The 13442-nt window shown below is 48.0% G+C and overlaps 1 protein-coding gene and 1 long non-coding RNA gene across 6 annotated transcripts in view; one reads left to right on the top strand and one right to left on the bottom strand.

The window, feature by feature from the left end:
* PDE8A (phosphodiesterase 8A) overlaps positions 1 to 13442 on the top strand; it is a 222922-nt gene that overhangs the window by 50539 nt on the left and 158941 nt on the right. For 2 of the 5 annotated variants that reach the window (XM_067555746.1, XM_067555747.1), the window contains exon 1: positions 12111 to 12508. The exons of the other annotated variants lie outside the window; for them this stretch is intronic. In XM_067555746.1, the coding sequence (XP_067411847.1) occupies positions 12248 to 12508 (261 nt within the window). In that variant the 5' untranslated portion in view covers positions 12111 to 12247. Of the gene's footprint in view, positions 1 to 12110; positions 12509 to 13442 lie in introns of those variants that run through there. 5 annotated transcript variants of the gene reach the window in all.
* LOC137158133 (uncharacterized) lies at positions 11530 to 12316 on the bottom strand. Its single transcript, XR_010921301.1, has 2 exons — positions 12216 to 12316; positions 11530 to 12117 (listed from the first exon to the last, which is right to left on the bottom strand). It is a non-coding gene; the product is annotated as an uncharacterized lncRNA (long non-coding RNA).

Raw genomic sequence — 13442 nt, 5'->3', positions numbered from 1 at the left:
CACAGTTGTAATTACAGGAGTGGGGGTTGGGGGAGGCAACATTGTCTTTGGTCTTTCCCCTCCCCACAAACTTTGGGTTGGCTCAAGGAGCGATCTAAGCAAAGAGAGCAGTCGGAGGCTGCTTTGGGCAGCATCAGCCTCAAATCTCTCCTCCTTGGCGCTGCTGATCAGCTGTTGAGCTGAGTGGGTAGGTAGAAAGGAGGCAGCTGCAGTGCAGTTTCCTGCCTCTAGGGAAGCTCTGTCCCCCACCTGGGCAAGCAGGAGGTTGTACCTGGGTCTTCTGTCTGGAACTGGCAAGGAATAGGTATGTGGGGGTCCCGGTCTGGTTGCTGCCTTTTGCCTATCCACCAGCAGCAGTGGAGGTGGGGGAAGGAGGGGTTGGCAGAGACTCAGAGTTGGAGGGGATCTGGGAGACAGAAGGAAGACAGTGGTGAGTGTGTGGTGGGGGACTCCTCTTTGCTGGGTTTTCCCAGAGCTTGGGGAGGCAGGAATTCACCCAGAATCAGGTTAGTGCACAGATCTGTTCTATCAGAACTGTGCACTCCCTGGAAAGAGAATTAATGGGAGTAAAACACAACCTCGAGATGGTGAAAAAGAACTGTAGCTCCATTGAGGACACGTTCTCCTGCTGCTCCTCCAGCCTCCGAACGCAACCTGAGATTCAGCCATCTGCTTCCCTTTGGGCCATGGCCAGTCCTTGCATGTGTGTGGTTAAAAGCTCATCGGGACCAGACCTTCGCACTGCTCTCTGGGCCTATCTCCCTCCCCTGAATCTTAGCTCCACTGAGTCCTGCTGTGTCCCACTAGCTGCGACATGCGCCCCAGGCCAATTGGTTTCCAGAGCCAACAAAGGCTGCGGAGTGGAGAGACCTGCTCCTCCTCCTTGCCGTTCCCTAACCGAGCCAGGCGCTAGGGCGGGGTTGGCGGTCACAGCAGTGGTGCTGGCATGTGGTATGGGGTTTCCATAAAAGGCAGAGAGGAGGAATGGGAACTTGGTCAGGGGTGGAGTGAGGGGGACGTGGATGTAAGCTGTAGAGAGGCCTTAGGGCAGAGGAATAGCGGAAGATGCAAACAGCGATGGGGGACTTTGGAAGAACACAGAGGAGAGGGGTGACTGGGTTGTTCAGGGGAAAAAGGTGCAGAGAATGGGGTTGAGACAGCAGGAGGAGTGAGTCAGGAGCTGGGGGGAGAAAAGAGGAAGGGAAAAGAAGTGCTGGAGGATGGGTTTGGAGGAGTGAGAGGGAGGGAGGGATTCTGAGGAAAGAGGGTTTGGGGAGAAGCAGGACAGACTGAAATCTGGAAAGAGAGGGAGGAATGTCTGGGGAAAGGGAAGGTTTGGGAGAAGAGGGTCTCACAAAATCTGGAGACAGGAAAGAAAGGAAGGCAGAGAGCTATGGAGAGTGAAGGGAGGGAAAAGAGACAGGAGAAGAGATGGGACTGAGCAGAGACTGCAGTGAGTGAGGAGACTGATACATTTGGTGGGGAGGGAAGGAGGAGATGAGGGGAGAAAAAGGGGTGACATCGTCTAACTGTGCGGTGCATACACCAAGTGTTTTTATGTTTTAGATATAGGACTCTAGGTACTAAAGTTTGAAAATTGCTGGTCTACTGTCTGTTCTGTAATCCTCTTGGATTCTCTAGCAAAGGGGGTTCTCAAACTGGGGGTTGGGACCCCTCAAGGGGTCGCAAGGTTATTATGAGGGGGTCGCAAGCTCTCAGTCCCCGCACATGCCATGCCGGAGCCCTTCAGAGCTGGGTGGCCAGAGAACAGCGGTTGCTGGCCGGGTGCTCTGAAGGCAGTGCCACCCATAGCAGCAGTGCAGACGTAAGGGTGGCATGACATGAGGGAGGGTAGCAGGCATGGAGGATCATCACTTTTGGGGGGCAGGGAATCGTCACAGCCTGAAATATTTTCAAAGAGGATCCCAGCAAAAAAAGTTTAAGAACCCCTACGCAGTACAGATAATTGTCTGAATCTTGCAGCAACTACTAGTCACCCTGCGGGCCAGACTTTCAAATCAGGGTGCTTTCCATTTTTAGGGCCATAGAGAAGTTATGGGATGCAGAGATCTACAGTTCCTTTTGGGGGGGCAGGAGGTTGTTTTTGGAAGATTGTTCTCTGAGTGAAAGGCAAAACCCAGCCTTCTCTGGTTCATGACAGTTCCCACCACTGCTTCAGGTCAGCTCACAGTTCCCTATTCTAGTATACTTCTACCCTGAAATATTCAGGAATGCAACCGGAGGAGCAGAGGTAGATAAAAGGTCAGGGTTGGGTGGTATAAGGTCATGGAATCTTTTGCAAAGATCAGGGAGGGTCATTCTAAAGTAGATTTTGAGATGGCTAGGAAGCTGACAGAAGATAGGCAACATAAATCAAGACTTGGCAGATGGGTGACAAAAAAACCTGATTTTAATGTTTTGAAATGTAATTGTACTTTTAAATTTTAAGCCTACATGTATATTCTGTAAATGATTTGGAATGTGTTACAGCTCCTACTCACCCAGGGGTCAAGCTGTTCACTTAATCATTTCAAGTTACTCCATGGCCCTTGCTTGTACCCTGCAGTCCGTGATCACGCCCTTCCTCGTTAAATTCAACTTTGTTCTCTGTAAGCAGCCTGCCTCGTTCGCCTTAAAACTAGTGAACCTCTGAGTTCTCTCGACAGAACCATCTTGCTTGACGCCTCATTTACTGAGTCTATACGGCCCTTACACTTTCCACCCGTCCATTTGTCAACGCCTACGATTCTGTTTTCCTCTGTTCTTTTGTACTCTTTCCTTCTCTCTTAAATAGCAGGGCCTACAGTTTCCTGAACTGCACTGCAGCAAGTAAACAAAAATGAGCCCCTCCCCTTCCAAAACAAAACCAGTAGGACACAAGGTGAAATAACTGTGCTAGAACAGGGCATACAATTTTGAAGTTTTTACTTATATTTTTGCAAATTCTAGATCCTGAATATCATAACACTCTGGAACATAACACTCTGGAAACAGCTGGGAATACTATTTCTGATATATCAGCGACAGCCCTTTAAATAAAAATGGGAAACATGACATGGCCACAGGTGACAAGTGCCTGAAAACCAAGGCCCATGCCAATGTTTTTTGTTAAAAAACTATTTTCCCTTCTAATTGGATTTTCATTGGTGTAGCATTGCCTCAGTAGTATTTCTCCACTCACTTTTCAAATACAAAGGGCTGAATCATGCACTCCATGTGCACTCCAGACTTCTACTGAAAGCAGAGTTCTTGCATGAAGGGCTTTTAGGATTGGGTGCTAATTTTGGAGATTTAAAAATACCTGAATTGTTTTTGGTTAAAATATGTAGTGCCATGGCGCAAAAACTTGGAGAAAGTGGAAAGCTGTTGTGCTTGTGTGTGTGTGTGTCCATTTGCGTCTGTATATGTAAAGGTTGATATTCTAGTACTGTTGTCTGTATAAATGATTTTCCCCCCTACATTTGTCTCTGATTTGGACAGGCCGAGCTATCAGTTCAGTAGCATTTTTCTGCTGGCAACTAAAAAAGGGACAGAAAAGATCTATTTTTAATGTTAACAAAAATGTAAGATTTTTAACTTTAAAATTTGGCTAGAGTCAGAAGAATGACATCATGGACTTCTGCACTTATTCTCTCTATAACTTGCACATCAAACCTGTTCAGTTTATTAGTAAAAAAAAGTTTCACTCTAGGTGTCAGCACTGCAAACTGCACTTGGATCTCTGAAAATTAAGTTGTGCTCCTTGTCTCTACCACCACCAGTAATAAAGGTACAGTGGGAATTTAGCTGAAGATTTTAGCGATGCATGAGAATAGAATTCCCTCTCCCTCTGCCCTGGCTATGCTGACTCTGCAGTGCTAGCAGCAGTAACCACTTGTTAGTAGAGCCAGCAATTACACTGTTGTCTTCATCGAGTCAGTCTTACAACAATTCAGTGCATTTTAACTAGTGGGATTTAGTGCGTGATAAGTTGGAAGTGGGAGAACAATGAGGACAAGATATTTCTAAAACTTGTCATTAGTTTTTGAAACAAATACTTTCTGCCTGACTTAGTTACCACTATCTGGCTTCTTTGTTCGTAGAGGTTCTGAAGGTCTGATTGAGCATGGGGACAGTTATCATCTGGCTCTAAGAGGTCACAGATCAGTGGTGTGGGAGAAGTTAATGCTACCACTGCCAGTGCTTGAACCTGATCTATAAGGACAAAAGAGAGAACTTTGTTCAGGATAGATGTAAGGCTCTGGCACCAATAAATAAATAACAACCATGTAACAATGCAAGTAATGTGGTTATACTGGAAAGCCACACCTCTTGGAAGTGTTGGCCATCGCTTTTGGGCCTCGTAACCCACCTATGTCATAACCACACACACACCATCGTATGTTGTTACTTACCTAAATAGATCAAGAGCTTTTGATTGAATTAATATATTACACATGCATTTTATTTTTCATTATAGCAGAGCTGCGACTCCACTATACTCATTAAATTGCCTATTATTTAAAAGATGGCTCTTCTAAGTGCTCTGAAATACACATGCTGATTTGGATTGTCTTGAAACTTTTTGTACCCTCTGGGCAGTGCAGGATAAGGTTAGTGGTCCAAATTTGGGGTCCTGAAATACTACCTCCCTATAAAGCCCCCACCCATTGACAAAACCACCTGGTTCTTCTAACTCTTTTTGTGCAGACTGAGGCGCTATGGTTCTAGTCCTCCCAAACTAATGTTAACCGTGGGGATTTATCTTGGCTAGTGTACAGCAGCTAGCGTGACCAGATGTCCCAGTTTTATAGGGGCAGTGCTGATATTTGGTGCTTTGTCTTCTATAGGCATCTGTTGTCCCCCACCCCTTGTCCCGATTTTTCACACTTGCGATCTGGTCACCCTAACAGCAGCCATTGGCCCTTTTGGGGAACCAATGTTGAAAAAAATGAGCGTTGGCAAGAGCTAAACTGATCTGCCTCGGAGAGAGAAATGTGCATGTGCAGCAAGTCTAGGCTCTGTTAACAGTCTGCAGCTGCAGTCACTATAACTGCCTGGCTGAAGGGGACACGCTGTGGTCATTGGACCTGAACTGCACCCATGCACTGTGAGTTGAAGTCCTGCCCATGGCAGTTTTCAGAGAATGTGTGTTGTGCACATTAGTTGTTCTCCGCTTGCATTTGACGGGGATTTGTTTTACAGTGAGACCAACTTTTCAGGTTTCAGAGCAGTATTTTAATGTGCATCACAAGCAGACTCTGATTTTACTTTAGAAATATTGTCAAGAAAATTAGCATTAACGGAGGAAAGATGAAAAACTGTAGTAAGCAGCTAGTGTCATGTAATTGTGACTCATCCTTTTTGCTTGGTTCCTGAAAAGTGGAATTGAGTATGGTCAAAAGAAACCAAATTACGGGGTCGCTTTTTCAAGCAGTTCCTGATACCCAGCTCCCTAACATGAGCTGCTTGTAGCATTTTCAAATTCGTATAACTTTTTTTATGGAAAAAAGATCAGGGAGGAGGAAAGTGGGGGTGTGTGCGTGCAAGGTAGGAGATCTTCTACTTTGTCCTTGAGGGCTGTGCTCTTATACCACTATCAAGGAGCCAGTGCTAGCCTAGTAAATTACCCTTATTAGTGTAAGGGACCGTCCAAATGCATACGTTTTTGAAAAGCCAGTTATAAAGAACTAGGTTTCCAAAGTGCTGACAGAGTAGAAACATCAGGGGCCACCTTCCCCTCCAATGAAATATTTGGAAAGGGAAGTGGAGCCAGCAGTGTCCTCCATGCCCCACCCAATATCTCCATAGCCTGCAATTCTTCCCCATGTCTGTTTCACCAGACCAAGGAAATGGGCTCCAGGATCCCCTTCCCTCCACTGCTCCCCAGTGGAAAGAACCCAGAAATCCCCTTCTTCCCCATGCTGCCTTCAGCAGTGGAGAAGGGGGTCCAGACTCTCCCTTTCCCCTTGGCCCCCAATGCTGCTGGTTCTAGGGGAGGGGGAAGGGAGATCATAGCAATGCGGGGGAGAGGGGGGAAAGGAGCAGGTCAGAACTGTCCAGTAGGTGTGGAGGGGGCCTTCAGCTCAGCCTCTCCACATCCACTCCCTCCACCTTTGTCCCCCACCAGACTGCCCGCCCAGTGCTGAGGCTAGGATGGGGAGCTGACTGGCATAAGCACAGTATTGAGATGGAGTGAGGAGCTGAGAATGGAATTGACAAGGAACTAAGAACTGGCATGCTTGGTGCATGGCACATGCCCACAAGCACTGAAACTGCAGGAAGGGGGGGGGGGGGATGAGAACGCCCACTGCAATAAATGGAGCCGCTCCCACCTCTCCAAACCCCACCACCTTCTCACCTTCCATGGCTCCTCCAAGGTTGCCAGGGGCATGGAGTGGCAAGGGGGACAGTATTGCAGCTGCACAGGGGTCATCCGGTCCTGGGGATTGCCAGGAGTCTAGTGGCACACATGACTGGTCTCAAGATGAGGGGGTAAGGGTGGTGTGGCGATCTGGGGGCTTGAAACAGCATGTGTGTTGTGGAGGCTTAGGGCAGCGGTGAGATGAAGGTGGGCGGAGCAGTGGGTATGTGGAGGGAAGGGAATCTGGGCATTGTAAAGATTACGGGGGGTTGAGCAGTGAGAGGGAGTGTGTGGGAGGATTGGAGCAGTGCAAGGAAGTGTGGGGTGGAAAGAAGGGGTCAGAGATGTGCAGTAGGAGATGTTGGGAGGGTGTTCAGCTCCGTCCTCATGAACTGCCCTACTCCACCCTTTTCACATTTGTGTCCCCACTTCAAAACGGGGCCCCCCAGACTCCATTTCAGTCCCAGCACAATTCCTGCATCCTCCTCCCAGCTCCTCAGCCTATGGGCCTACATCAGTGCACACTGCTTTGTGAGAAGGAGGGCTGGGTTGTGCTGGACAGGCAGTGAGATGGGGGATAAGATGATGATGCAGGAGCAGTAAAGGGACTAACAGGCAGCCAGTGCCTGCTGTGACTGGTTTCATCACTGCCAAGGAGCCAGAGGCAATGGAGGGGGAGAGCTGGGCTGTGGTACATGGGGCTGCTAAGAAGTTATTTCTAAAAAGAGCAAGAAAATGAACTGCCCCCAACCTTGGTTAATACAGACTTAAGGGTGCCTCGTGGTGCCTTGTGCCCTTCTAGAACATTGAATTCAGCTACACTCAAGCCTCTGAGCACCAGAAAACAAAGAGTTAATGTAACACAAACGTAAACTTCTGGAAATCAGGAAATACAGTTTGGGAACGTGCCACTCCTGCAATGCAACCTTAACTCTGCCCCTGGGAGCTGACAATAGACACTGGGAATGGCTGCATAAAGGTGGTGCTGTGATAAGCAGACACAAAGAGTGACTAAGTCATTGTTTGTTCTATCTTTTAGAGATTTGGCTATTAGCCAGATGGACAGGGATTGCTGTTTGCCAGAAACTGGGAATGGGCAACAGGATGGATCACTTGATGATTACCTGTTCTGTTCATTCCCCCTGAAGCAGCTGACTTTGGCCACTGTCAGAAGACAGAATACTGGGCTAGATGGACCACTGGCCTGACCCAGTATGGCCGTTCTTACATTCTTATGATTCCAGCATTTATCTACATGCACTAGCTGCATTTATTGTGTTAAGGGTAGATGTACTGAATGGTGGAGGGATAAGTTAGAGTAGCTTGGCAAAGCTGTCACTGTGATATGAGGAGAGGTGCGCATGTACCTTGAGGGCTCCTCTATGCTTCATTTCAGTGCTGAGTTCTGTCATTCTGTCAGTAGTGGTGCACAATGGGTCGTCTTGCCATGGGGATTGTCAGCAGTCCGGTGGCGTACATGACTGATTTCTAGTCCTTGGTGACGAATAAGTAATGGCAATGTCTCAGAAGGAATCCTGAGGGCCTGGATGAAGAGGTGGTAACTTTTTTGCAATTCTTGTGTGGAGCAGGCTCAGTGTTTGAGTGCAGGCTGTGTGCAAGTTGCTCCGGTTCACTATTCCTGACCTACACCCACATTTTGCCTTAGAATCCGGAGGTGTTAATTTTTGTCTGACAGTGCTCATGTGCTTTGTTCACAGAGCGTTCTGTAGTGTCTGTAAGGGCACAGTGCTAGTCTGTGTATTAAGGGTGTGTTGGGGCATTACTTGAAAGGACAGAGTTAAGGTTGTGTTGTGGGGATGGTCCGTCCTTCAACTCCATATTTCCTGGTTTTCAGTTTGTTTGTATTACCCTAACTCTCAGTTTCCTGTTTTCAGAGGTTTGAGAGAAGATTAACTGAGTTACGGGGTTTTGGGGGTACTTATATGTTCTGTTTTCCATGGCTGAAGTGTTCGTTATTGGTTAAATAATTTAGGTAGTGGTATTGGCTGTGCTGGCACTTCAGACTCTGCACAGGAGACAGTACTTTCAAGTGTTTGTAGTATATTCTAAAACTGTCTAGCATTTGTACTGTCACAATTCACACATTGATACCAGATTAGTTGAACATCTGTGATCTTAAGAGAATTCTTAGAAGTCTGCATTACACTCAAATAACACTTCCTTTTTGTATTTAGTTACATCTATTACTTGATAAAGAGCATTTAAGCAATTGACATTGTCTATAACATAGAGTAGTGCAAACATCTATGGTTACCGCAACATTTTTAATATACTTAAATGCATGATATTGGTGCTCTTGCATTCACTGCCTACTGGACACAGCCCTCCCACCACTAACAAATGTTTGAAGACAAAAAGTAGTATTAAGATAAAGTTAAGGTTGAAAGTATATTTTATAAATATAGTATAGTTAAAGGTATAAAACATTACAGGGATGTTGTAATTATCCCCAAACGAAGCATTACAAACCCAAGAAATTCAGAATTAAGGTTAAAAGAAATCCAAACACTTCAAGCATATGGAGTTAAGGCACCGAAACAAACTTAACTCTGCTCTATAGTGTCTGTGGTTTTAGATTAGATTAGTGTTCTTTAAAGACACTATTCCAGTGTTTCTCAGTGACCGGTCCATAGTCTGGCACTGGTCCCTAAGATCTCCCTAACGGTCTAGGAAGCCTGAGATCTCCCTGACGCAGTATAGGAAGCCAGTCCCTGGTATCAAAAAACGTTGAGAAACACTGCACTATTCCTCTTTCCCATCCCCCTGAACTCATTATAACTACAGGGCAGGGAGGGAAGCACCTTTGGGGTGGTCCTCAGAGGAAGTCTTTGCAGAAGAGAGCTTTTAGGAAGAAAAGCACTACAGAAATGGAAGAACTGGGATAGAAAGCTAAGTTCCTGAATTAACCCGTATGCTTTAAGGGCTCCTTGTGTGCTGCTGGCTCAGTTCCCATGGCAGTGCTGCTTTGGCATGCAATGGAGCATTTCAAACACCGATGCCCAAGAAAGCTTGCGGCCAGGAAACCTTGGAGGAGTGGTAATAGTCAGTTGGGGCTAAGTAATCTACCAGTGAGAACCCTTGACAGGAATCCACCCTCAGGCACTGACTCATAACCAATAGAATTGTAGCATGCAAATTAGGTGTAGAGGAAAAGTGAAGAGTGAGTTATTTCTACTCTCCCCTGACTTCAGTTAGGTCAAGTCAATGACCTAAGCTATTGGGCCTCTCCTCCATGATCATAGTTACAACAGTCACTAATAATGTGAGCTTAATTTCAAGTGAATTTCTTCACATGTACCCTGTGCATGAGATTTCAGTGAGTTAACTATCTGGAAAGTTTGAGGTCTTAGTTCCTTACTGAGATCATTCAAGACATAAAACGATGAGACACAGGGTTACTACAGCTCAACAGGACCAATTTTTTTAAATTAACTCAGATAGATGTAGATGTTAATTATCAGATAATTCTGTATGCAGCATAAGTGCTGCCATTGGGGGGGAGGCTATGCCATATGCTTCATAGGCAACATGGAGGCTGAATCCCTGCTTTAAGTACAAAACCTCAGTTTATCAGTACTCCTTAATGAAGAGAGCAGATCTGGCCCAGGTCACATTTATTTGGCAGATTAGTTTCAAGAATCCCCCCCCGCTGCTGCAGCTGCAGGATTTTACTGTGTTGCAGTGAGACATCTGCACTCTCCAGTCACAAACAAAACTGCACCTCAGGCCAGGGGCGGAGAATGGTGTACATCACAGAGCAGTTTGCATGGGCGCGGGGGTGGCATTTACCTAGCGTTTGCCGTTTTCATACTGCCTGCGGGCCTTGAACCACACAACCCCCGTTTCGGGGTAGGGGAGTATCGTCATCCCCCAGTTTACAGAAGGGGAAACTGAGGCACGGCTCGGGTGAAGCCCAGCGCTGGGCAGCCAGACGCGCAGCTAGTGGCAGAGCTGGGGAAGGGGACCCAGGAACCACGCCTAGCCCCCAGTCATGGGGGGAAGATAGCGGGGCAGCGTCCCGTCATCCTGGTCCTCAAAGAGGCTGGCGCCAAGGAGCCTCCCCCCACAAGGCAGCTTCCCCCCGTGAAGACCCCCCTGCGCCGTGCAATGGTCCGGGCGAGCAGAGCCTGGGGCCAGCCCCACGCGCGCGGTCGGTGCGCTAGCGGGACCAGCCCCGGTCGGTGCCCAGGCAGGGGCCCGGCTGTAGCTGCAGCAGCGGCGGCGCCCGACGGGGCAGCCTTTTGAAATTGGCTCCCTCGCGCAGGGCCGCCTGGCTCCGGCCGTGCCGCAGCGGATTGGCTCTCGCCGGCTCATTTGCATTGACGCCAGTAGAGGCTGGAGGTCACCGCTCGGGGGTGCTCGTATTGGCTCCGCCGCCGCCCGCCGCCGCTGTCAAACAGCGGGGCAGAAGCGCCGGGGGAAGCCTCGCAAGCGGGCAAACGCTCTGGAGGGCGGCGGGGGCAGGAGTGGGGGAGGGCCGCCGCCGCCGCCGCCGCTGCCAAGCCCCAGTAGGAAGAGCGTCCCCACAGGCCCGGAGCACGGGAAGGAGGCGCCGAGGGGAGGCAGTTCCCCTGCCCAGCCTGAGCAGCAGCTGCCTGGGAATTAAACCTCTCGCCATTTTCATGCATTGCGCGGAGCCGGGACGCTAGGATACGTGTTTGTGCGCGGTGTGTTTTTTGCCGGCAACGTTGGTGGGTTTTTTTTTTTTTTTTTTTTGGGTTTGGGTTTTTTTTTGGGGGGGTGCCTCTTTTCTGTGACCACAAAACATGGAGGCCCTTTGATGCCTCCGCCAGCGGAGCCGGCTCCTCCTCTGGATCTCAGCAGCCCCCCTCTGAGTTACGCGGGGTTTTGGCTAGGGCTGCTGTCAGCATTGCCCCCTTCCACCCCAGCGCCACCCCCTCCCGCTTCAAGCGCTGAGCTTTCTTCTTCCCCCCCCTCCTCCAGCCACCCACCCCTTGCACGGCCGCTGCTGGGCTGTGTGCAGTGAAGCCCGGAGCGCTCGCTGGGTCTGCCCGCTGCATGGAATGTTCGGCCGGGTAAAAACCCCTCCTGCTTCCGAAGGGGGGAATCTTCCTTCCGAAGCCCTTGCCAAGAGGAGGATAGTGTGTGAATGTCAATAGCCAGCCTCCGCCGCGGCGGCTGCTGCTGCTGGGAAGGAGGAGGACGGAGAGGAAGATGAATTGGACGGGAGCGTGAGGAACACACTGGAGGGCAGGGGAGGGGGGGTTGATTTCCCCCCCCCTCCAAAAAAAAATTATAATAAAGGCAAGGAAACGAGCGGGATCGGCTCCTGATCTTGGTGACGGGGATAATCTATACGCAGCGCGTGGTGGGGGCTGCGGGAGACAAGGTGTGGGGGGAAGAATCCCCTCCACTCCCAGCCCCCGAGGTTAATTTGTAACACTTTGCAAACCCTGGTGGAAAATATTCGGTTCTCTGGGCTCGGGCCGAGGGAGAGGAAATGTTCCAGTGTTCCTGTTAGTCCAAGAAGGCAGGAGACGCTTGTGTGGCTCTTCATCCCCTTCCCCCTCTCCCCAGCTGACAGAAAACCCGATGGAGAGTTTGAGAGGGCTCCGTTTTCAAGGTCTAACCCGTGAAAGCATGAAATCGACCAGTTCTTGAACCCCGCGCCCCGCTGCTGAAGATTGAGCCCAAAGACCCCGGAGGAGGCGAGCACCCACGTCTGTGGTGGTGTAGCAAGGACAGATGACAATGCTCCCGAGCGTAGCGGAGAAGCAGGAAGGAGATTCAACCTGTTAACAAAAATTCAGTAAATAAAATAAATATATCAAATAAAATTAAATCAAAGGGAAAAGACCAACTGGAAGGAAATAAATAAATAAATAAATACATTTAGAAATCGTCCCAGAGCGGCCACAAAGCATGGGCTGTGCTCCAAGCATCCACATCTCTGACAGCAGGGTGGTTTATCACAGTAGCAAAGAGTCCGAGGAGTCCAATTCCCCTCACCAGACCAACACGACCATGTCTCAGCAACAGCAAGGCAACTCCGTCCCAGGATTATTCATTAAATCCTCCAACACATCCACTTATAAGGTGAGGACTAATTCCTCTAAGAAAGACAAGAGGGAGAACAGCCAGAACATGGAGCCAGAGACCCAGAGCAGCAGATCCAGTGTAAAGGTAAAAAGGATTCTAAACATAAGCACTATTTCTCTCAGAACAGGAGTTGGCTCCAGTGATTTGACTCCAGGAGGCAGCTTGATTAGTAGATTGTAGGAAAGCGTTTAATGGCTCGAGCAATTACCTTAGTTCATAAACTGACCAGTCTCATGAAACTACTTTGTCGATGTTCCCAAACCTGTTTCTTCATTCCACAGGAAGAGCTTTTGGTATAGTGGAAAAGGCGAGCTGTTTAAATGTCCTTGTCAATCATTAGAGCGAGGCAAGCAGATGTCTCTTGCTGCTGAATGCACAGGGCCTATCTATGGTGGGACATGACGTGTACGAGCTTATGCTGCAACTAACTTATGTATTTACATCTGTGTTTTTGTTGACTGATCAAATATTGCTATTTGTGCTTGTGTTTTTGGATTCAAAATACCAATACCATATAAAACTAGGTGGTAGATGGGCTGGTCATTTTAAACACTCTTTCTTCCCCCATCAGAAAGCTGGAGCAAGAGTGACAGGAATTTTCTGATAGCATTCTGATTTACATTAACCACTTGTTGATTTGTTTGCTTTTCTCTAGACAAGGTATTTTGTAGAACATTAGTGTCTGTATGCTTAAATATGGCATAATACCAGTGTGCCTCCCAGAAAGGCATGTACTGAAAAAATAAAGAATTTATGATTTAAAAAAAAAAAAGTAAAATAAGAGTTAGAAGAGCTGAAGAATTGCATTTACTTGCTGTCAGTGGCCTATATTTGTTAAGTTCCTGCTATCATAGTTTTTGTGATCATGTGTTTTCTCTGGTTTTTTTGAGCATTCTGCATTTTGTAGAAATAAATAATTACAAATGGAAAAAAACAAGTTATAGATGCACAGGAGCTATTATATAACATGGTTGATCCCTGGTTTACCATGATATAGGTTAAGAGATACATATGCCGT

Source organism: Emydura macquarii, unplaced genomic scaffold (assembly GCF_026122565.2).
Source record: "Emydura macquarii macquarii isolate MOO-44397 ecotype Brisbane River unplaced genomic scaffold, CSIRO-AGI_Emac_v2 contig_1644, whole genome shotgun sequence".
Taxonomy (NCBI): Eukaryota; Metazoa; Chordata; order Testudines; family Chelidae; genus Emydura; species Emydura macquarii.
This window is presented reverse-complemented; position numbering and strand designations above follow the sequence as displayed.